General features: G+C 42.2%; 1 protein-coding gene across 1 annotated transcript in view; it reads left to right on the top strand.

Moving 5' to 3' along the window:
- The window catches only part of myom2a (myomesin 2a), a 98,484-nt gene that overhangs the window by 60,968 nt on the left and 11,903 nt on the right, over positions 1 to 25,613 (top strand). The window contains exons 22-32 of the mRNA XM_083635999.1: positions 400 to 559; positions 3,385 to 3,491; positions 3,891 to 3,935; positions 5,070 to 5,206; positions 12,354 to 12,498; positions 13,077 to 13,136; positions 15,187 to 15,254; positions 15,695 to 15,808; positions 17,345 to 17,432; positions 17,647 to 17,685; positions 23,060 to 23,165. Coding sequence (XP_083492125.1) covers positions 400 to 559; positions 3,385 to 3,491; positions 3,891 to 3,935; positions 5,070 to 5,206; positions 12,354 to 12,498; positions 13,077 to 13,136; positions 15,187 to 15,254; positions 15,695 to 15,808; positions 17,345 to 17,432; positions 17,647 to 17,685; positions 23,060 to 23,165 — 1,069 coding nt within the window. The remainder of the gene's footprint in view (positions 1 to 399; positions 560 to 3,384; positions 3,492 to 3,890; positions 3,936 to 5,069; positions 5,207 to 12,353; positions 12,499 to 13,076; positions 13,137 to 15,186; positions 15,255 to 15,694; positions 15,809 to 17,344; positions 17,433 to 17,646; positions 17,686 to 23,059; positions 23,166 to 25,613) is intronic.

Below are 25,613 nucleotides of genomic sequence, written 5' to 3'. Positions count from 1 at the left end.
CTTCCATTCCTCTGTCCAGTTTTAAACATGCTTTATCTGCAGTTCTTACTGCAAGCTGCTCCTGCAGTAATGTCTAGTTTACTTTGCCCTTTTTGACCTGTTATTCTTGTTTTTAGGCCATATGTTTTTACGCTCTTGATCTTGTGTTATTTATTACCCTTGGATGTGGTATTTTATGATGTATTTGGTTGTCCCTGCTTTTTGAAATGTTTCAGCTTTATAGCCCTGTTTTTATGTTTCCTTTTATTTACTGTAATTTATGTTGATTGTAACCTGGCTTGTAATTGCTGCCTTCTTGGCCAGATAACATTCGCAAAAGAGATCTTGTATCTCAAATGTCTTATCTGGTTAAATAAAATAAAAAAATATATATATACAGTATGTTTTTCCTGTTCCAAGGCACTAAGGAGATTGTGTGTGGCGTGGACGAGGAGACCGGGGACATATTCCTGTCCCTGGAGGCCTGTGAGATCTGCGAGAGCTCCAAGTTCGTCTGGTCCAAGAACTACCAGGCCATCGGAGACTGTCCCAGAGTCTCCATTGCAGTGGACGGCAGAAGGTAAGATCTTTACCTTCGGAGAACCAACAGCTGGTTGGCTGGCTGGCTGGCTGGCTGGCTGGCTGGCTGGCTGGCTGGCTGTCTCAGTTAAATTTGTAGCTTCCCAGTACAATGCATCTTCTAACATTAGTGTTTCTACCGAGCAGCTTCACTGGACCGGTGTCGGTTAAGTGCCTTGCTCAGTGGCATCTCAACAATAATTGACTATACCAGGGGTTTTCAAAGTATGAGACATTGGGCCTCACTGTCTCAGACAAAGCCTCCCCCATCATGATCATGTTATTTGATCCCATCGCCACTCAACAAATGGCGCCAAGATAGCCTGATATTGCTGTTGACATGCGTCAGGCTTCAGGCTTCAGGCTACACCAAATACATCTTATATTGCTGTTGACATGCGTCAGGCTTCAGGCTTCAGGCTACACTAAATACATCTTATATTGCTGTTGACATGCGTCAGGCTTCAGGCTACACCAAATACATCTTATATTGCTGTTGACATGTGTCAGGCTTCAGGCTTCAGGCTACACCAAATACATCTTATATTGCTGTTGACATGCGTCAGGCTTCAGGCTTCAGGCTACACCAAATACATCTTATATTGCTGTTGACATGCGTCAGGCTTCAGGCTTCAGGCTACACCAAATACATCTTATATTGCTGTTGACATGCGTCAGGCTTCAGGCTTCAGGCTACACCAAATACTGTACATCTTATATTGCTGTTGACATGTGTCAGGCTTCAGGCTTCAGGCTACACCAAATACATCTTATATTGCTGTTGACATGCGTCAGGCTTCAGGCTTCAGGCTACACCAAATACATCTTATATTGCTGTTGACATGCGTCAGGCTTCAGGCTTCAGGCTACACCAAATACATCTTATATTGCTGTTGACATGCGTCAGGCTTCAGGCTACACCAAATACATCTTATATTGCTGTTGACATGCGTCAGGCTTCAGGCTTCAGGCTACACCAAATACATCTTATATTGCTGTTGACATGCGTCAGGCTTCAGGCTTCAGGCTACACCAAATACATCTTATATTGCTGTTGACATGCGTCAGGCTTCAGGCTTCAGGCTACACCAAATACATCTTATATTGCTGTTGACATGCGTCAGGCTTCAGGCTTCAGGCTACACCAAATACTGTACATCTTATATTGCTGTTGACATGTGTCAGGCTTCAGGCTTCAGGCTACACCAAATACATCTTATATTGCTGTTGACATGCGTCAGGCTTCAGGCTTCAGGCTACACCAAATACATCTTATATTGCTGTTGACATGCGTCAGGCTTCAGGCTACACCAAATACATCTTATATTGCTGTTGACATGCGTCAGGCTTCAGGCTTCAGGCTACACCAAATACATCTTATATTGCTGTTGACATGCGTCAGGCTTCAGGCTTCAGGCTACACCAAATACATCTTATATTGCTGTTGACATGCGTCAGGCTTCAGGCTTCAGGCTACACCAAATACATCTTATATTGCTGTTGACATGCGTCAGGCTTCAGGCTTCAGGCTACACCAAATACTGTACATCTTATATTGCTGTTGACATGTGTCAGGCTTCAGGCTTCAGGCTACACCAAATACATCTTATATTGCTGTTGACATGCGTCAGGCTTCAGGCTTCAGGCTACACCAAATACATCTTATATTGCTGTTGACATGCGTCAGGCTTCAGGCTTCAGGCTACACCAAATACATCTTATATTGCTGTTGACATGCGTCAGGCTTCAGGCTTCAGGCTACACCAAATACATCTTATATTGCTGTTGGCATGCGTCAGGCTTCAGGCTACACCAAATACATCTTATATTGCTGTTGACATGCGTCAGGCTTCAGGCTTCAGGCTACACCAAATACATCTTATATTGCTGTTGGCATGCGTCAGGCTTCAGGCTACACCAAATACATCTTATATTGCTGTTGACATGCGTCAGGCTTCAGGCTTCAGGCTACACCAAATACATCTTATATTGCTGTTGGCATGCGTCAGGCTTCAGGCTACACCAAATACATCTTATATTGCTGTTGACATGCGTCAGGCTTCAGGCTTCAGGCTACACCAAATACATCTTATATTGCTGTTGGCATGCGTCAGGCTTCAGGCTACACCAAATACATCTTATATTGCTGTTGACATGCGTCAGGCTTCAGGCTTCAGGCTACACCAAATACATCTTATATTGCTGTTGGCATGCGTCAGGCTTCAGGCTACACCAAATACATCTTATATTGCTGTTGGCATGCGTCAGGCTTCAGGCTACACCAAATACATCTTATATTGCTGTTGACATGCGTCAGGCTTCAGGCTTCAGGCTACACCAAATACATCTTATATTGCTGTTGGCATGCGTCAGGCTTCAGGCTACACCAAATACATCTTATATTGCTGTTGACATGCTTCAGGCTTCAGGCTACACCAAATACATCAAAAGGTCTGTCTGAACAAAGGCATGCATTTGTTTATGACTCTGGGAAAGTGGACAAAAAAAACGTTAACTTCCCCAAAACTACTGTATCGCTCAACTATCTCTTTAACCAAATCACACACATTTAGGCTATTCCATGTGATCTCCTTTTGATAAGCTAATGTAATAACGCAATATTTTTCACTTTCATTCACTGAGCGTCCCCCCTGAAACTGTTTGGAGCCCCCCTCGGGAGGCCCGCCTCCCACCTTGAAAACCCCTGGACTATACAACTGCAAATACAATGGCTGCTCAAAATACTTTCTCAAAATGGGAATCAATTTTAACGTTAACAATTTGAACAATACATTTAAATTGCGATTGATTGTGATTCTTCCTCAGCTCCAAACTGACTTTCACCAACCCAGATAAAGACGACCTGGGCAGTTACTCTGTGGTCGTCACCGACACCGACGGCGTCTCGGCCAGCCACACGCTGACGGAAGACGGTAGGTCCAAACAGCCAGAACCAGTACAGTACAGCTGCTTTACTACTACAAAAGTAGTAGTATAAATCATTCAAATACAACACGTTTGTAAATGATAAAAATAATAATAATAATAATAATCGCACATATACGCATTTTGCTTTTCATCAGAGAAGACATTTGTGCATTATTTCAATAGTGCGGGTATATCAAAAGTTGCACAGTAACACAGTACATACTGACACATGCTAAAAGACAACAGGAATTCACAGACAGCTGACTTCACATACAGCCGAACAGGACAGTACAAGACATACATGGACAGTCGACTAGATCAAACTAATATATATATATATATATATATATATATATATATAGCAGCTGGTGTACTGAAATGTGTTTTCTGAATCCATCCTGCAGCTCTGAATACCATGCTGGAGATCAGCTACGCCATCAGACATCCCAGTGAGTATTATGTCCCTGCAGCAGCTCTATAAGCACCAGACAGTGAGTATTATGTCCCTGCAGCAGCTCTATAAGCACCAGACAGTGAGTATTATGTCCCTGCAGCAGCTCTATAAGCACCAGACAGTGAGTATTATGTCCCTGCAGCAGCTCTATAAGCACCAGACAGTGAGTATTATGTCCCTGCAGCAGCTCTATAAGCACCAGACAGTGAGTATTATGTCCCTGCAGCAGCTCTATAAGCACCAGACAGTGAGTATTATGTCCCTGCAGCAGCTCTATAAACACCAGTAGCGCACAGCACAGCAGCTCTCGACATCCAGCAGAGTTAACACGGTCACCAGTTTAACCGAAACATGTTATCGGCACTGCTGGATGTTGTAACTACTGACTACCGTGTTCATGTGATAATAGTTTGCCGTTATCTCCCATGCTTTTTATCTAACGATAGTTACAGCTGCTGTAACTACTGTATCGTTAGATAAAAAGCCTGGGAGATAACACTAGCTCGGTCATCTTACAAAAATGTCGGTGCAAACATTACACGTAGGCTGTATCTTGATCAAACAACTCAACAACGACATTACCACCGAGAATTATGGCATTTCGTAACAACGTTAGCATGGTAATAATATAATATAATAATAATAATATGGCTTGACCGCACCAGCACGGCTACTGACTATCGATAGTTAGCAACAACAATTGTTGTTAGGCTCCAAAACGGAAATCCATAAAATCACATTAAACTAAGATAATTCAATGGTTATCGTAATTTTTACATCTCTATTAACAAGGAAATACTTACATTCGTAGGGCTGCTTTTTTCCTCCTTTCGCCGCCATCTTCCATCTGAATGGATCTAGCTGATGACACGCAAGGGATTCTGGGATCGCACTCACCGCCAAGGGGTGGTCCTGGAAAATCTTAAAACTGAGGGCCATACAGCCCTTAAACTCCACCCTTAACTTAACACTCTGAGAATTGGGACAGCACTAGCACTTCGCGGGAGTGCGGATTTTTGAGACTGAGAGTTAAGATTGAGGGTTAAGATGGGAATTGGGATTCACCCTATAAGAGTGATATTTCCCTGAGCTGTGACCCATGCATGTCTCTGTCTGTCTGTCTGTCCAGTCGTCCCCCTGAAGCACGGTCTGAACTACGAGGTCCTGGAGAAAGGCCATGTGCGTTTCTGGCTGCAGGCCGTCAAGCTGTCCTCCGCCGTGTCCTACCGGTGGATCTTCAACGACAAGGAGGTCACCAGTGGAGAGGTAACTGGCTTCACTTACACTGACTGACCAACATTTTGGGAGAGTCGCCTACTTGCCATATTCCTGATAGTAAGCCGAGAAGATAGATGGCCTTGTCTTCTGTGTGTGTGTGCAATAGAAAGTAGCGACACCCGCCTCCTGCTAGTTAGCTTAGCACAATGACCGGTAGTCCGCAGGAATCGCTAGCCTACCCCCATGAAGTCACCAAATACTGTACACATTCCAACAGTGCCAAAACACTCCAATGTACTCTTATGTACATTTGTGACCTGTGCATTATCCGCATTATGAAATAATGTAAAATGACGAGATGTAATTACATTTTTGTCCTTTATTTCTTACATTATTTCATAGCGTGGTGAGTACATGAGTCACATGTACATAAGAGTACATAGGAGCATTTGGGCGCTGTTGCAACGTGTATTTGTTGACTTAACGGGGGTAGGCTGGCTAGCAATTCCCGTGGACTACCAGTCATTGTGCTAAGCTAACTAGCAGGAGGGCCCGTTCCATCTTCGATAATAATAACAAGGTAGCACCTTCTTAAAGGAGAATTTCGGTTTTTTACACCACGGTCCTCATTTCCAGCTTAAAATATGATGTTTTCTACCCCCAAATACTTTTGGGTTCATTCGGATCCCCACAGAAGATTTGTCGCACCGAGTACACTCCTCAAACAGGCTAGAACGGGAGCCTGCGGGGCATGCTGCACGCGCTCTGTAAATTACACTTTTTCTGTCAGATCACGGTTCATTATGGTTGTAAATATAATTATTTAGCTAATAGCTAGAAGCTAAGCTAACAACAACACAGCAGTCGGCGTTGATCTGCCCCGGATGGGGTTACAGTGCTTATCTTCCCCCTTCTGTGGTTTCTCTGAAGAGAAGTGTGGTTTCACAGAGGGGGAAGATGGGCACTGTGACCCCATCCGGGGCAGATCAGAGTTGAGTCGCTCGGTGATGTTGTTAGCTTGGCATTATTATAGATATCTGATGTCAAGATTATGGACGATTCAATTCCATTACCGCTCGTGTGGAATCATGCCACATATCGTCAACAACAAACAGCAGCGGGAGATGTGATCTATCTATGTGATGGACACCCGGACAGCAAACGGAGTGGGCTGTCGGGACTCCCAGCAGAGGATGGTTAATTAGATATCGATTTCATGTTCTCATAATTATATTTGCAACCATAATGAGCCGCGATGTGACATAAAAAGTGACATTTACAGAGCGCAGGCACCTTGCCCCGTATGCTCTCGTTATAGCCTGTTTGAGGAGACTACTCGGAGCTCAAAATCTTCCGTGGGCATCCGAATGAAGCCAAACATATTTCGGTGAGTAAAACATCATATTTTAAGCTGGAAATGAGGACCGAGGTGTAAAAAAACGAAATTCTCCTTTAATGCTAGAATATGAAATGTTTCACCTTGAGGCAGTAAAGTGTATTTTCTGCATCTCCTGCCCTCCTTCCTCTCATTGGGCGAGTTCATTCCGCAACACTTGTCACTCATCTCAACGAGCTGTTTGATTGGATAACAAGGCACCACCAGAAATCCAAGCACACAGGCTGTCATCCATCCTGTCGAGCACTCTTATGTTCACTGTGTTTTTTTTTCCAATATTTTATTTTGCCATTTTCAATTTTCAAAAGACACATAAAAAAAAAAAAACTCAGATACAGGAAAAGAAAGAAAGAAAAAACAACATGCATACATACACGCCCTGTCTGCTGCAGGGTTAGCTTCTCTGTCCTGTTTTCTTACTGTTTCACCTGTCTGCTGCAGGGTTAGCTTCTCTGTCCTGTTTTCTTACTATACGTTTCATACATACACACCCTGTCTGCTGCAGGGTTATAGCTTCTCTGTCCTGTTTTCTTACTGTTTCATACATACACACCCTGTCTGCTGCAGGGTTAGCTTCTCTGTCCTGTTTTCTTACTGTTTCATACATACACACCCTGTCTGCTGCAGGGTTAGCTTCTCTGTCCTGTTTTCTTACTGTTTCATACATACACACCCTGTCTGCTGCAGGGTTAGCTTCTCTGTCCTGTTTTCTTACTGTTTCATACATACACACCCTGTCTGCTGCAGGGTTAGCTTATCTGTCCTGTTTTCTTACTGTTTCACCTGTCTGCTGCAGGGTTAGCTTCTCTGTCCTGTTTTCTTACTGTTTCATACATACACACCCTGTCTGCTGCAGGGTTAGCTTCTCTGTCCTGTTTTCTTACTGTTTCATACATACACACCCTGTCTGCTGCAGGGTTAGCTTATCTGTCCTGTTTTCTTACTGTTTCACCTGTCTGCTGCAGGGTTAGCTTCTCTGTCCTGTTTTCTTACTGTTTCATACATACACACCCTGTCTGCTGCAGGGTTAGCTTATCTGTCCTGTTTTCTTACTGTTTCACCTGTCTGCTGCAGGGTTAGCTTCTCTGTCCTGTTTTCTTACTGTTTCATACATACACACCCTGTCTGCTGCAGGGTTAGCTTCTCTGTCCTGTTTTCTTACTGTTTCATACATACACACCCTGTCTGCTGCAGGGTTATAGCTTCTCTGTCCTGTTTTCTTACTGTTTCATACATACACACCCTGTCTGCTGCAGGGTTATAGCTTCTCTGTCCTGTTTTCTTACTGTTTCGCTCCACACATTCAGACATGCAAATGACTCAGGAATGACATCAAATTAAAATAAATGGTTAAATAGCAGGCATCTCACAGGTCCATACTACTCAAACCTTCTTGTAAGAAAGGCAGAGCTATTTACACCGATATGACATAAAAGGTTCCCATGTCTTGAGAAATGCATTGCCTTTGGGATGTAACATGCATGTCAGATAATCTAATGATACATATTCAAGGAACACATGATGCCAATTTGTTTTGGAAGGAACCTTGTCTGTTATCCAGTTCAACAGAATGCACTTTCCTGCACCCAATGTTAGCATTTTGTAGAGTTTCCCTTTAAATATATCAGTAATAAGGCCAGTCGGTATACCAAGTAACATTATGTATAGCGGATTGCACTCTATATCAACAGATAGGATGTTATTAATTTGCCGTCCTATAATCTGCCAGAATTGCTGTATTTCCCTGCATGACCACAGACAATGTGACTACCTGTCTCTATTTTGCTCTTGGGACTCGGGGAAGGAGTCAATATTACATTTATGGCGATGGGAGGGGGATATGTGCAAAATCTTGAGTTGAATTGCTTTGACTCTGTTACAGACACTCAGCGTTTTTAAATGTTGAGTTGAATTGCTTTGACTCTGTTACAGACACTCAGCGTTTTTAAATGTTGAGTTGAATTGCTTTGACTCTGTTACAGACACTCAGCGTTTTTAAATGTTGAGTTGATTCGCTTTGACTCTGTTACAGACACTCAGCGTTTTTAAATGTTGAGTTGATTCGCTTTGACTCTGTTACAGACACTCAGCGTTTTTAAATGTTGAGTTGAATTGCTTTGACTCTGTTACAGACACTCAGCGTTTTTAAATGTTGAGTTGAATTGCTTTGACTCTGTTACAGACACTCAGCGTTTTTAAATGTTGAGTTGAAATGCTTTGACTCTGTTACAGACACTCAGCGTTTTTAAATGTTGAGTTGAATTGCTTTGACTCTGTTACAGACACTCTGCGTTTTTAAATGTTGAGTTGAATTGCTTTGACTCTGTTACAGACACTCAGCGTTTTTAAATGTTGAGTTGAATCGCTTTGACTCTGTTACAGACACTCAGCGTTTTTAAATGTTGAGTTGATTCGCTTTGACTCTGTTACAGACACTCAGCGTTTTTAAATGTTGAGTTGAATTGCTTTGACTCTGTTACAGACACTCAGCGTTTTTAAATGTTGAGTTGAATTGTTTTGACTCTGTTACAGACACTCAGCGTTTTTAAATGTTGAGTTGATTCGCTTTGACTCTGTTACAGACACTCAGCGTTTTTAAATGTTGAGTTGAATTGCTTTGACTCTGTTACAGACACTCAGCGTTTTTAAATGTTGAGTTGAATTGCTTTGACTCTGTTACAGACACTCAGCGTTTTTAAATGTTGAGTTGAATTGTTTTGACTCTGTTACAGACACTCAGCGTTTTTAAATGTTGAGTTGATTCGCTTTGACTCTGTTACAGACACTCAGCGTTTTTAAATGTTGAGTTGATTCGCTTTGACTCTGTTACAGACACTCAGCGTTTTTAAATGTTGAGTTGAATTGCTTTGACTCTGTTACAGACACTCGGCGTTTTTAAATGTTGAGTTGAATTGCTTTGACTCTGTTACAGACACTCAGCGTTTTTAAATGTTGAGTTGAATCGCTTTGACTCTGTTACAGACACTCAGCGTTTTTAAATGTTGAGTTGAATTGCTTTGACTCTGTTACAGACACTCAGCGTTTTTAAATGTTGAGTTGAATTGCTTTGACTCTGTTACAGACACTCAGCGTTTTTAAATGTTGAGTTGAATTGCTTTGACTCTGTTACAGACACTCAGCGTTTTTAAATGTTGAGTTGATTCGCTTTGACTCTGTTACAGACACTCAGCGTTTTTAAATGTTGAGTTGAATTGCTTTGACTCTGTTACAGACACTCAGCGTTTTTAAATGTTGAGTTGAATTGCTTTGACTCTGTTACAGACACTCAGCGATTTTGCACTCGCCCAATGTTCCTTCCAATCATCAGGCATAATCTCTACACTGAGATCCCTTTCCCATTTCTTCTTGAGGTGGAGAGTGGTTGTAGAGTCATATTCCTTGAGTATGCTGTAGAAAGTGCTTATGGAGTTGCCCAACCATTGTAAGAAAAGCTGCCTATCTGAGTTAGATACATTTTGGTTCTTGAGTATTGCAGTGTCCCTCCTAAGAAAATCCCTGATCTGTAAGTAAAAGTCGTTTTTGAATGTTGTTATGGTTGTTGTGGTTGTTGTTGTGACTTCCTGCTCTGTGGCTGCTGCTAACCTCACCTTGGTAGACACAACCAGGTCAGTGCTGGCCCAAATGGCTTACTGTACATCCCAAACCATCGTTGAACATCATTTGAAGATTTAGGCATAAACAGACCGGGCCACTGACAGACACAGACTGATAACCTACAATATATACTTCTTATTCTAATGTTAACAAACTTGCATATTGCAGATTTAAGCAATATTACACGAGAGGGTGCATTTACCGTGGTTATTGGCACGAGACGGTGATGCGCCAGAAAGCCGAGGTCCTTACGCGTCACCGAAGTGCCAATAACCACGGTAAAGTACACCCTCGAGTGTAATCTTTTGTTTTATTTTATTATTTTATTTGACAGGGCACAATGGCCAGTCAGAAACTGTCCCAGACTTAGCTCGGAAGCAAAATCTCATCTGCAGTCCCTGGGTCCCTAGATGATACAAGGACAATCAAAAACACAATAAAACAGTTACAATGTAAATCTGATACACATGCATGTACATAATCTAATTGAAGTAAAAAAGCATAAAATACAACACCTACAAAATAAAAAAGAATAAAAGAAAATATGCACTGTTTAGCATTGGTTGTTAATGATTACATGATTGTTGGGATTTCAGCCATGATTTGAGTTGTTTTTTAAAACTAATAAAAGTTATGGCTTTGTCTGATGCTACTGGGAGTAGAGTTCCAGATGTTTGTAGCTCTGATGGAAAAGGCTGATCGGTGCGTCTCAGTTGAACTGCACAGTTGCCTCTGGTGGCGGCTCAGGTGAACTGCACAGTTGCCTCTGGTGGCGGCTCAGGTGAACTGCACAGTTGCCTCTGGTGGCAGCTCTTTTAGAGGAGGAGGAGCAAGATCATGGATAATTCTGTACATCAACTAATATTTGCATAATTTACAAAGTTATCAAAGGACAATAGATTGCACTTGGAAATGATATGACAGTGGTGATACAACAGTTACCTACAACATACAAGCTATAAACAATAGGTGTTCATATTTTGGGGCCATTTGCTCTCAAAATAACAAAGCTGTTGCTGAGTGTGACAATAAATAGTCCCCGTTGAGTCAACAAACACCTGTGCAGAAACCAGCATCTGGCTTACAGCGTTGACTCAAAATGGATTGTTTTGTTGTTCATTTTAATTTATTTGGCGGACTTACTGTTGACGAACGGTTGGCAGTGTCAGGTTAGGACGGTAACGTATCAGACTGAAAATAATACTGCCTGTCTGAGATGAAAGAGGGTTGAGAGGCGGGCCGTAGCCAATCCTGGCGTGTTCCGCCCCCAAATCGAGTGTATTCTGGCGCTAAAGCGAGTGGGTTCCCGGGACAGCCAGGCTCTCTGGCACGCGCCAGTTACGTTAACTTTAGGAGCAGTGCGGTAAATACAATATTTCTGGAATGCGAGTTTAACGAACCAGTTACATGTCCTATGCATTCTACATCAAATGAAGACAGTACTGTTTGTCTTATTTTGTATGTTACATACTTCTTGGCCAAGTTATTAGTTAGTTTATGGGCTAGAAATTCTGTGGGGTTACAGGCAATATAGGCGGGGCCATGTTGCCTGCAGAATTTTGGCCGCTGCTGTTCTCTGCTGAACAGACCGGCCGGTGGAGTGATACTTTAGTGATGAGGCTGCTGTTCTCTGCTAAACAGACCGGCCGGTGGAGTGATATTTTAGTGATGAGGGCGTTCTCAAATAAATGATTTGAGGACGGCTAGGGGTGCTGTTATGCTCATTTGAGAACGGTCCTTGACCAATCAGATTGCTTGGTCGGAACTACATGTTGTATAATTAAAGTTACAAAGTGCATTCATTTTAATTCTGAAACAAAGTCATGCAAATAATAAACACTGTAGGCGTGGAGGTCCTCTCAACAGCTTAATGTTACATTACATATACATTACATTACGTCATTTGGCAGACGCTTTTATCCAAAGCGACTTACAATAGCACATTTTTTGTCAGCAATAGAACAATCAACTATGGAGCACAGTCTGTGACAACTACAACTTCTGAAGGAACAGTGGTACAAGTTTAGGTTAGTGGTACAAGGTTGGTTAGGTTTTTTTTTTTTTTTTTTTTTATATAAGGAAAGAGAGAGACGAAGTTAGATCAAGGAGGGCCCATGTTAGACCATACTGTCAGTCAACAGCAGCTGTACTAGCTGTATATAATGTCCCCTGTGTTGTGCTCAGGGCCGTAAGATCAGCCATGATGTGGCGACTGGAGTCATCCAGATGATGGTGGAGCACTTCACCAGAGCCGACGAGGGATCCTACGTGGTCCAGATCCACGACGGCAAAGCCAAAAATCAGACCTCCCTGGTGCTGGTGGGAGACGGTGAGGCCTCCTCACCATCAGGGCACTCTGCCTGAAAACTCACTAACTGATTGGTTCATTTATTGGTTCAATTTGTTGGTTCCATCATGTCCATTTTTGTATACATGTATATAAAGTACATAATATTATATTTATATCTGAAAAACTGATGAGAGGGGTGTATGTACTATATTGTAATATATTAGGAATTCTAGTGAGATTTATTTTTCTCTCCCATGCTCAGAATTCATTTTGAGCTCAGATATCAGTTAACAAAATACACTCAAATGTCCCCACTAGGTTTCAAAATCCCAATATTTAAGATATCCCCAATTGCATTGCATACTTTTGTTGGTATTGTGTTTCACAGCATATCAAGATGTTCTCTTATTCCTAGTGTGTTAGGAATATTAATATTTTAACTAGACTATTTTATAATGTGTTTATAATATAAAAAATAATATTAAATATGGGCCTGTATCCAACAGTCAGGCAGAATACAGCAGTAGCTACATGCTAAACACTTTCCGCACACACTGAGACTAGCTGTGTTGGTTTATTGGATTCCATGGTGACTCTGCTGTGTTTCTCTCTCTCAGTGTTCAAAGCTGCTCTGAAGGAGGCCGATTTCCAGAGGAAAGAGCACCTCAGGAAGCAAGGTATCTGCGGCCGAGCTTAGATTACATCAGATTATATATGAAAGTTTAAAGACACCTTTGGGAACTTGTTGCACTGCATTTTAGATAACATCAGATTATATATGAAAGTTTAAAGACACCTTTGGGAACTTGTTGCACTGCATTTTAGATTACATCAGATTATATATGAAAGTTTAAAGAAACCTTTGGGAACTTGTTGCACTGCATTTTAGATTACATCAGATTATATATGAAAGTTTAAAGCCACCTTTGGGAACTTGTTGCACTGCACCTTAGATTACATCAGATATATATGAAAGTTTAAAGAAACCTTTGGGAACTTGTTGCACTGCATCTTAGATTACATCAGATTATATATGAAAGTTTAAAGACACCTTTGGGAATTTGTTGCACTGCACCTTAGATTACATCAGATTATATATGAAAGTTTAAAGAAACCTTTGGGAACTTGTTGCACTGCATCTTAGATTACATCAGATTATATATGAAAGTTTAAAGAAACCTTTGGGAACTTGTTGCACTGCATCTTAGATTACATCAGATTATATATGAAAGTTTAAAGAAACCTTTGGGAACGTGTTGCACTGCCTCTTAGATTACATCAGATTATATATGAAAGTTTAAAGAAACCTTTGGGAACTTGTTGCACTGCATCTTAGATTACATCAGATTATATATGAAAGTTTAAAGAAACCTTTGGGAACTTGTTGCACTGCACCTTAGATTACATCAGATTATATATGAAAGTTTAAAGAAACCTTTGGGAACTTGTTGCACTGCCTCTTAGATTACATCAGATTATATATGAAAGTTTAAAGAAACCTTTGGGAACTTGTTGCACTGCACCTTAGATTACATCAGATTATATATGAAAGTTTAAAGAAACCTTTGGGAACTGGTTACATGATTGCACCATAGATTACATCAGATATGAAAGTTTAAAGAAACCTTTGGGAACTTGTTGCACTGCATTTTAGATTACATCAGATTATATATAAAAGTTTAAAGAAACCTTTGGGAACTGGTTACATTGCAATTTAGATTACATCAGATTATATAAAGTTTAACAAAACCTTTGGGAACTGGTTGCAGCTCAGTGGCCTTGTGGTCTGAGTGTCCGCCCTGAGACTGGGAGGTTGTGAGTTCGAGCCCCGGCCGAGTCATACCAACGACTATAAAAATGCGACCCATTGCCTCCCTGCTTGGCACTCAGCATCAAAGGGTTGGAATTGGGGGGTTAGATCACCATATGATTCCCGAGCGCGGCGCTGCTGCCGCTCACCGCTCCCCCAGGGGATGGGTCAAATGCGGAGAACAAATTTCACACATTGTGTGACAATCAGTGGGACTTTACCTTTACCTTACTTTGCATTGAATCTTAGATTACATCCGATTATATATGAAAGTTTAAAGAAACCTTTGGGATGCACTGCAGCAGCAGAACATGGAATATAGATGAGAATTAAACAAATGTTGAATAATGATGATAATACTGTACAACAATTGATTACATGGTATGGTTTGGCTACTTTGGTGTCGGATAGGTTTGTCTGTCTATACACAGAGATTAAAGTTTTCAGTTGTTGTGACGGATTTCAATCAATTGGAGTCAGATATTTCAATTTGTGTATTGTATTGAGTTTGAATGAAAGCTTTTATTTTGAAAAATGCAACATTAATTGTGATTTATTATAGCCACTAATTTGTCTATGTTGGAACCTATAACATATCAAATGTTTGGGAACTTTAGAGTGAAATGAGGTTGATATGTACATACCGTCTGCCTTTTTTATTTTATTTTTTTACATGAAACCTATGGCAAGCGACCGAAAATTAAGGCCGTTTTCAGAGCAAAGTTAGTAAACGAGTAATGCTTCTCTTTGACCGACAACTTAACTGATGCTGAACGGTCCTGATGTGGTCAACTCCACCCATCTGCTACTCAGCACTGATTAAAACAAATGATAACTTATATAGGTCTGTACGTCTCATTTGATTGATGTCATTATCGCTTCCTCAGTAATGTGATTCTGTTTTATGATCATTTTAGGGCCACATTTCGCTGAGTATCTGTCTTTCGCTGTGGCTGAGGATTGTACCGTGTTCCTTGTCTGCAAGGTAAACATTTTTTATTATTATTATATACTATAATATACAATTATATACTATATATATATATATATATATATATATATATATATATATATATATATAAATAAATATTGTAGCTTCTTGTTCATTCCTCCATTTCCCTGACATCTAATTGAGTTTAAGGGTCATCCTGTGAGATATTTTCATACACCCCACCCTTGTACTTTTTTTAAAATCACACTTGCACAATTTTTCTCCCCTCTGTCTGTTTCTTATGGGACTATTCGTAGTCTCTTTCTGTTTCTTATGGGACTATTCGTAGTCTCTTTCTGTTTCTTATGGGACTATTCGTAGTCTCTTTCTGTTTCTTATGGGACTATTCGTAGTATTCTTTCACAGTTTTGATCACTTTGTTTCTGTGAGAGTCCCGCCCTCTTCACCAGTCATGCTGTTGTTTTGCGTCTCAGGTGGCCAACGTGAAGAAGGAGACGAGCTTCCGCTGGTTCAAGGATGACGAGGAGATTGTTCCTGAAACTCCTCCCAACGTCATGTCTGGCTCCGTCGCTCTCCCCATCTCTCAGGTAACTAAACCTCTCATCTCATCTGCTGAGGGAACAGAAAGAAGCTCTCAGGTAACTAAACATCTAATCTCATCTGCTGAGGGAACAGAAAGAAGCTCTCGGGTAACTAGACCTCTCATCTGCTGAGGGAACACAACAAGCTTCTAGATTGTGCCAGGGATCCCACGGGTCCTTGAAATTCTTGAAAGTTTGTGAATTTGAGAGGGAGGGGGGTTGAAAATCAGTGTTGTGCAAGCTCACACTTCACCACAAGAGCTAGCTCAAAGTTCAGCTCATGCAGATTAAAATGAACTAGTTCACGTTCATAGCTCATATTTTGAACTTTGAACTATAGCTCACAGTCCCAGAAAATTAGCAGCTCAGTTCATTTCAAGCTCACTTCTTGTTTACCCAGAGAAAAGGCACAGCACCGAAAACGCAATCTGGGAATCCAGAGTCTATTTTTATTTGAAAAATAGACTCTGGGAGAGCCCCACCGTTTTTCCCAGCTTCCTGTACAGCGCGCCTCTCCTGCCACGCGTCCGTGCTCCACTGTTTACAGTCTTAGCAACTTGCGCCCCGACTTTCCAGTAATTTTCCAGTTGTTTTAAGACGAGTTGACATCTTCTATGCAGTGTGTTTATGCGTTAACGTTGACGGAAAAGCCACCGTCACTTCCTTTTCCGCATCCATCCGATGTTCGTTAACACAATATCTGAGGAATGCTTTGACAGAATTTCATCAAATTTGCCTCAAACGTCGACTTGGACTCAAGGATGAACTGATTAGATTTTGGTGGTCAAAGTTCAAGATCACTGTGACTCCCAAGTTCGTTAACGCGATGTCTCAGGAACGGCTTGATGGAATTTCTTCCAATTTGGCTCAAACGTCGACTTGGACACAAGGATAAACTGATTAGATTTTGGTTATCAAAGGTCAAAGGTCAAGGTCACTGTGACCCTCTCCAACGCCATTTTCAAGCAGCTCGATAACACCATATTTCGGGAATGCCTTGATGGAATTTCTTCGAATTTGCCTCAAACATCCACAAGTATTAACTGATTAGGTCAAAGTTCAAGGTCACTGTGACCTCACGACCGCTCGTTTCATGCTCGTTAACACAATATCTCAGGAACGCATTGACAGAATTTCATCCAATTTTAATCAAACGTCCACTTGGACTCAAGGATGAACTCATTACATTTTGGTGCTCAAACGTCAAGGTCACTGTGACCTCACGAGCGCCATTTTCAAGCTCGGTAACGCCATATCTCAGTAACACCTTTACGAAATTTCTCCACATTTGGCTCAAACGTCAAAGTCAGGACAGACATGCATGTCGACTGCTCACTTGTTGGCGGAGGCATATATCCGCGGTGCGGTCGTTCTAGTTTACATTTATTGTTTGCTTGTTTCTCTTGTGTGTTTTTTGTTTATTGTATGTTTTTTCTAGATTATTATCACTATTGGTTTAATTTCGTAGGTAGAGACCCAGTATAAGCCCAAGTTTAATTACCTGCAAATAACTAAAACTAAACATGATATTGTGTTTTCCAGTTCTCTAGAAAGGACCAGGGCGTTTACAAAGCTACTCTCGGTGACGACAAAGGAAAAGACACATCTGTGTTTGAAATTTCAGGCTCAGGTATGCTCTCATTATTTTATTCAGCTATACTCACACACACACACACACACACACACCCACACACACCCACACACACACACACACACACACACACACACACACACACACACACACACACACACACACACACACACACACACACACACACGCTGTCATATTTCTTATTGCTTATTCATATTCTGATATCAATTCCTTTCTCTCTTTTCGTCTGCAGTGTTTGACGACATCATCAATGCCATCGCCCAAATTGCTGGTAGGATTTGAGTTTGATCACCTGATTTTTTAACGCATCATCCCAAACTCTCTCTCATCAATCAATCAATCAATCAATCAATCAAACTGGATTTAAAGTGCTTTACATGCGATTGACAAAAGAAAAGCAAAAATAATAATAATAGGCCCAATAAGAATGATTTGGAGACTGATGCACACCTAAAACGAGTTAATTGAAATAAGACAATAAATAAAACGTTAAAAGGTACAGTTTACATAATAAAAGATAAGTAATAAATAAGATAAAAAGAAATAAAAAAGATAATACAAGCGATAAAAATAGAATAAGTAAGAATAGTAATGATCAACATTAAATTAAAATGTTAATAAAACAAGACAAAGAATCAAATGATAAAGAAATAAAATAAGTATGAATACTAAAATCATGAAATTAGAAAACACTACATAAAAGCCAGACCACCTGAAAAGGTGAGTTTTTAATCTTACGTTTAAAAATATCAATATTTGTCATGGTGTGATGATCACTTCTAACTGGCTTGTTGGCGGTGAAGCTGACTCATGCATGGCTGTGAATGATGTATGTGTGATTACTGATAACACCTCCAGAGCTTCTCCTGAGCAACACAGTGGATGATGTATGTGTGATTACTAGGGGTGTCACGATACACTAATTTCACGATACGATACAATACACGATATTGGGTTCACGATAACGATACGATACGATATTTTAACAATATTCTTTTTAACAAAAGTAAATAATTTTTATGTATTTATTTATCATTTATTTAACCATGTGAGTCCCGTTGAAATCGAAACCTCTTTCCAAGCGAGCCCTGGGAAAATACTGGAAAAATTGTCTTTCATTTGAATTACACAAAATACAAAACAAATGCTGTTTTTGGAAATTGTTATTATAATAACTATAAAACAACATGGAAGATAATGCTTCTCTTGCAATAGAATGTGTCACACTGTCACAAACTAAATGTTTGTTGCATGGTGAAAGAAGAATAAAGTATACAATCTATTTCTTAAATAACTCATGCTCAATGGTCCCTAAACTTATGTAATCTTATGTACCCCTTGAGCTGTTTTGCCATGCCAGTAGTAGTCTACCCCCTCACTCATGCGTTTTGATTCTGCTAAATTTGTTCTATTATTATTCAGGAGCAATTTTTTTTTTTTTTACGATATAATTTTTTTCTGACGATACGCATATCGTGACGTTTCGATATCGCGATATATCGTGCGACGAAATATCGTGACACCCCTAGTGATTACTGATAACACCTCCAGAGCTTCTCCTGAGCAACACAGTGGATGATGTATGTGTGATTACTGATAACACCTCCAGAGCTTCTCCTGAGCAACACAGTGGATGAGGCAGCACAGCCTGCCTGCAGCATGCAACTCTGCCAACCTGCTAACTGGGAATAATCAACTTGTGGAAATAATTTGATTGGCGTGTTTACATGCACTCATAATGCAATGAGGAAAACCCCAGTTTACATGATTCAGGCCTAGTTGGGGTTTTCTCCTTAACACATTCAGTGCCACAGCGCTTCAGTAAAATTGTCTGGAGCCTGTGCCAGATTCACTTCCATTCAGTTGAAAACAGCTATAGAATTTTTTCTATTATGGCTATATTAACGGGGCTGGACTTTAATGAAACATTGAACACTCCTGCTTCTTCCAAAGAAGAAAATTTGTTTCTAGACAGTTCCATTATGAAATTACAGCCTCTCAAAAAAGTGCACTTTCAAGGGTTTTCTGTCGTTTTTTTTTACTTTCCAAGATATAGGCCCTTTTATGAATACCTTTTGCACTCTAATTTCGAGCACATTCACTGACTCTGGCTGGTGTTTTCTGATGTGGTGGCGTGTGGTGTGGTTTCTGTGAAGCCTGTGTGCCACACACCCCTCTCCCCCCCCCCCCCCCCTCCCCCCTCTCCCCTCTCCACCTCTGAGCTGCGGGCTCCTCCCACACGCACAGAGTTTGTTTTCTCGTTTTTGCCCCGGGCAGATCCCAGCGCCCATCAAGAAGGAAATGATGCGCGCTGGCAAACGCGACTGAACGAAAAGGCTTGGCCGTTCGGCTTCGGATGCTGGCTTTCTAGGAAATCGTGTGGAGATAGATAGAAGCATAAGAGCTCAGTTGTGAGCGCGGATGCAGCCGAGCCCACTGTCCGCTGTAGACAGAGCAATATATACGGCTCTGGCAGAAAGCATGCATCCGTTTCCACTTTCTCCGCTGTCTCCTGTACAAAGTAAAGGATCTGAGGTGGGTGGAGCAGCTCCTGTGACGATGTTTAAGGTGGCGCCGTGTGATCCCTTGAAGGGATTCATGCTCACTGGCTAGGTACGACCTTAAACAGCAGAATTATGGAATAATATGAATTATGATTTTAGGACGTCCACAGACGTCCTTGGCACTCCTCGTTACTTTTTTTTAGGACGTCCACAGACGTCCTTGGCACTGAATGTGTTAAAGGATGGCTTTACCGGTAATCAACCCACTTTGTATCATATAATCTCTGTATTATAAGCACATGGGCAGTGTTTTGCCTTCTCTCTCTGTTTACCTCATGGAGAAAAATGCTCCTGGTCCTGTCAGGCAGAAACTCCGCCCCCACCAGCTGCAAGTAATTAAAGTCCCTGGGAAACCAAAATCCACAAAAACCTTCTAACTATTCAATTTAGGGTCTTATGTGAGTAATTGTGTGCCTCAGAAAGTAGTTGACATTACTTTCAACCCCTAACCCCAAAAATCGACACTTTTCTACAAGGTCTGGATTTCCATTTCCTCATTCAAGAGATCGGTGCGCGCGGTGCTAAAATGCATGATCTTATCACGTCATGAGATTTAATCGAATCACACACACGCATGCACGCACGCGCGCACACACACACTGTAGTACTGTAGCTAGCGACGAACATAACGTTAGCCACTTCCTGTTAGCCTTCTTCTTCATTGGTAATATTTCTGGCGAGAGCCAGGACAACTGGCAAGCTCGTGAACGCGCAGAACGTCACATCCGCCAAATTTGCAAGGAAAACTTGACCAGCGACCAGCAGAAAATTGGTCTTTTAGGAAGGAAAAGAGGTAGCCGGCACTACTTTCCAAACATGGCCGACGACCTCTTTTCCTTCCAAAAAGACAGATTATGTGCATTTTGGATTAACATTTCATCATGTGGTGACTACCCGAAGCACAACATGTATTTTGGTGCCGTGAGATGTGTGTTTTGGCAGATTTTTAACAGCTGTACCATTAGCCTCCATTCTATGGCGATAATTACTAACTTCACGACTGTAGCTCACTGTAAACTGAGCGGACAGTGCCGGTAAGGCGTGGTGTATCTTGGTTATGTGGGGGGGATGTGGTAAATGAGCTAAACTTCCAAAAAAGTGGTGTATCCCTTTAACTCATTGAGTGCCAGCCACTTTTGGAGAACGGATGCTCCCAGTGCCAGAGTTTTCAGAGCGTTTTCAGTGATTTCTCGAGGCCCACAGAATATTGTGTGATATTACTATGTAAACACCGAACACGCACAAGAACGAGCTGGCTCTATTGTATCATCAGCAAAAAAAAGTTTATTGATACCATTTTCCGTTCTTTAGTTATGAGCCGGAGAAGATAGGTTGTTTTCAGCGTTTTCAGGCTTTTCAAATTATTAGCTGAGATAATCCGCCTTTTGTGAAATGCAGCATTTCAAGCACATTCACTGAGTCTGAAGATAATATTTTCTGATGTAGTGACGTAGTTGTTGTGTGATGCCCTGCGTGCACCACCCCCCTCCCCCCCTCCCCCCGTAAACTCCTCCCCACACTGCACACAGCCTCACGCAACCATTATATTTTCGGAGTGCTGCGTTTGTGTGCTGCTGTCGGCTCTCAGCGCCACAGCAGGGAAGAGCCAACCCGGATTGCTGAATGGTTTGGCGTCAGGGGCTGCTTTCCTGGCTGCTAATCGGGTGGAGAAACTATACAGACAGACAGACAGACAGACAGGGACAGAGGGGCTCAGTTGTGAGCGCGGATTGACTCCTGTTCGGAGCCAATGTCAGCTCCCGCGACAGAGCAAATGGCTCTGGGAGCATGCATCGGTTTGTCTTTGATCCACGGCTTTTAGGCTGTTTCTCGGACCTGTCTCTAATCTGGACTGCACCGAGCAAGCACTGTCGCCACCTAATGAGTCCGTAAAATAGGTTATACACCTTCAATACCTACAATAATTGGACAGGAGATGCAGGGGGCTTTGATCGATGCCCCACCGTCAAAAAACGCATTGGACGTCTTTCGACGTCCATGGCACTCTACGTCACTATTTAATTGGACGTCCTTCGACGTCCATGGCACTCAATGAGTTAAGCAACAACCTCAAACCAAAAAGTACCTTTGACACATTCCTTCACACACTAAAACCCAACAGAAGTCCTCTATATAATATGATTATATTACCTTCCTCCCTGCACCACCACCATATGCAATGTATGTGCATAAAGTGCTTACTGTACAGTAGCAGTAGTGACGTTTTCCAGGTCTTTTGTCCGTTGTAAATGTTCAGATCCGGTTTGTAGGTCAAGCAAGTTGAGACATGTGACAGCAACATGTTTATTGCACTGACTGTGCTCAGCCTGCTAAATCCTTCCTCGTCATGTGACCTCACATTCTCTTTCGCTCCACGGATCACAACGCACCCCCCCCCAAGCCATTTCCAGAGATTTCATTGTAACCGGCCAATCAGGGACGCCGCTGGCAACAGTAATGGCTTCTCCCAAAGCAGCGAGCGGTGACGTTAGCGTCAGAGCCGTATAATAGAAGAGTTCCGACATCTCCATTCACTCCAATGGACCAGTTTTTTTCCAGGTAGTAGAAAGTGGAACTCTTGAGTAAAAAAAAGCAGCACTGTCGAGTTGCAGCAAAATAGACCGTTTGTGTTGTACTTTGAAAGGGTTTTTCATCCCTTGAATCAAATTGTACATTATCAGCTTTATTTTAGCATGCAAAAGTAGCGCGAGACCCATTCCTGGCTGTTCATTGGCTAATGAGTCTCGCATTTTGGTCCTCCGCTGACGCCACTCTCTTACTAGAGGACACTAGTTAGCGTTAGTAGAGTAAACACAGCCATAAGTGCAGTTATAGACTCAATAGACTCAAAAGACATGAACTCAATAACTACAATTAAACAAGAACAAGAGTATGTCTGCATCAGCGGAATATGTGTTCACCAATCATCTGAGTGGATTTGGATTGGATTTGGCGACGCTCATTGGCTGAAGGAGTTGTCTGTCAAGGCAAAAAGGTTTTTAGGCTATGCCTGTAGAGCAGTTTGTGCTGGTAGTGTGTTGATGTGTGTGTGCATGTGTGCGTGTGTGTGTGTGTGTGCAGGCTCTTCTGCCTCTGAACTGGTGCTGCAGTGTACTCCAGAGGGCATCAGGCTGCAGTGCTACATGACCTACTACACCGAGGAGATGAAGACCGCCTGGAAGCACCGGTACTATTATATACTGTTTATTCCACCAGCAAAACTATTATATACTGTTTATTCCACCAGCAAAACTATGGATTATTAATTATGTGGCCTTGGCTTAAAGGGCACCATTATGTGGCCTTGGCTTAAAGGACACCATTATGTGGCCTTGGCTGCTTAAAGGACACCATTATGTGGCCTTGGCTTAAAGGACACCATTATGTGGCCTTGGCTTAAAGGACACCATTATGTGGCCTTGGCTGCTTAAAGGACACCATTATGTGGCCTTGGCTTAAAGGACACCATTATGTGGCCTTGGCTTAAAGGACACCATTATGTGGCCTTGGCTTAAAGGACACCATTATGTGGCCTTGGCTGCTTAAAGGACACCATTATGTGGCCTTGGCTTAAAGGACACCATTATGTGGCCTTGGCTTAAAGGACACCATTATGTGGCCTTGGCTTAAAGGACACCATTATGTGGCCTTGGCTTAAAGGACATCATTCTGTGGCCTTGGTTTAAAGGACACCATTATGTGGCCTTGGCTTAAAGGGCACCATTATGTGGCCTTGGCTTAAAGGACACCATTATGTGGCCTTGGCTGCTTAAAGGACACCATTCTGTGGCCTTGGCTTAAAGGACACCATTATGTGGCCTTGGCTGCTTAAAGGACACCATTATGTGGCCTTGGCTTAAAGGACACCATTCTGTGGCCTTGGCTGCTTAACACATTGAGTGCCAGCGACGCCATATGGCGTCATTAGAAATTTACCGTAGAGTGCCAGCGACGCCAAATGGCGTCAATAACTCGAAATTGTTTTTTTGACGGGGGGGTGTCCATCTCAGCTTCTTACATCGCCTCTTACAATATCAGAGGTATTGAATGTGTCTAACCTATTTTACAGAACCCTTAGGTGGCGACAGCGCTCTCCAGATGAGAGAACGTGGAGTAAAACACAGAAGAAGTCATTGGGGAAAAGGAAATCGCATCGCATCCGTCCGTATGCAGCGGCTTCATTGAAGCATTTAGCTGTGCCCCTGCAGCAGCCAATCTGCTATCACAATTGAGCACCTCGGTGTCGCTGCAACAGCCCATTCGCATGATCAGCCGTGGATTTGTTATTATTCTCAACTTGAAGCATGGGAGCTGGTACACGCGGCTGTAAAAAAGCTGGATCTAGCGGACTTTTTCAGTGCTGAGCACAGGCAGAGAAAACAGCAGAGCAGAGCAGAGCAGAGCAGAGCAGAGCAGAGAGACACTCCTCCCACAACGGGGGGGGGGGGGGGAGGAGGAGGGGGGGAGGTGGGGCACGCAGAGCAGCACACACTGACCCAGACAGCAGGACAGGGTTGGCAAACGCAAGCCAGAATATCCGATGCCCACCAGCAGCAAAAGATCAGCAAGAAGCTGCAACCAGCAGCGCACGCAGGGGCCAGCGCTGCTGGTTTCAGCTAAAAATATTATTCTTCCAAACAAAATTCCCTTGCCTTCACTGTTTTATTGAAGGAAATTATTTTTGAGGTGTGACTACATCAGAAAATTAGCTTCAGAGTCAGTGATGTGCTTGAAATGTTTAATTTCACAAAAGGCTCATTATCTCAGCTCGTAGAAAAAAAGGTCTGTTTTTCGTTCAATCAAGCTATCTTCTCCGGCTCATAACTAAAGAACGGAAAATGGGATCAATAAACTTTTTTTTGCAGGTGATAGAAGAGAGTCTCATCGTTATTTGTGCGTGTTCAGTGTTTACATAGTAATTATTAAAGAAATTATATGACTGTTTTAAAATGCATTGCGGCCTATGTGGCACAGCAAGCAACCTTTTGCCCAAGGGCCGTGGCACTCAAAGTGTTAAAGGACACCATTATGTGGCCTTGGCTTAAAGGACACCATTATGTGGCCTTGGCTTAAAGGGCACCATTATGTGGCCTTGGCTTAAAGGACACCATTATGTGGCCTTGGCTTAAAGGGCACCATTATGTGGCCTTGGCTTAAAGGACACCATTCTGTGGCCTTGACTTAAAGGACACCATTATGTGGCCTTGGCTTAAAGGACACCATTATGTGGCCTTGGCCCAAAGGACACCATTATGTGGCCTTGGCTTAAAGGACACCATTATGTGGCCTTGGCTTAAAGGACACCATTATGTGGCCTTGGCTTAAAGGACATCATTCTGTGGCCTTGGCTTAAAGGACACCATTATGTGGCCTTGGCTTAAAGGGCACCATTATGTGGCCTTGGCTTAAAGGACACCATTCTGTGGCCTTGGCTTAAAGGACATCATTCTGTGGCCTTGGCTTAAAGGACACCATTATGTGGCCTTGGCTTAAAGGGCACCATTATGTGGCCTTGGCTTAAAGGACACCATTCTGTGGCCTTGACTTAAAGGACACCATTATGTGGCCTTGGCTTAAAGGACACCATTATGTGGCCTTGGCTTAAAGGACACCATTATGTGGCCTTGGCTTAAAG

The sequence above is a fragment of the Poromitra crassiceps genome (genome assembly GCF_964638095.1).
Source record: "Poromitra crassiceps genome assembly, chromosome: 4".
Taxonomy (NCBI): Eukaryota; Metazoa; Chordata; class Actinopteri; order Beryciformes; family Melamphaidae; genus Poromitra; species Poromitra crassiceps.
This window is presented reverse-complemented; position numbering and strand designations above follow the sequence as displayed.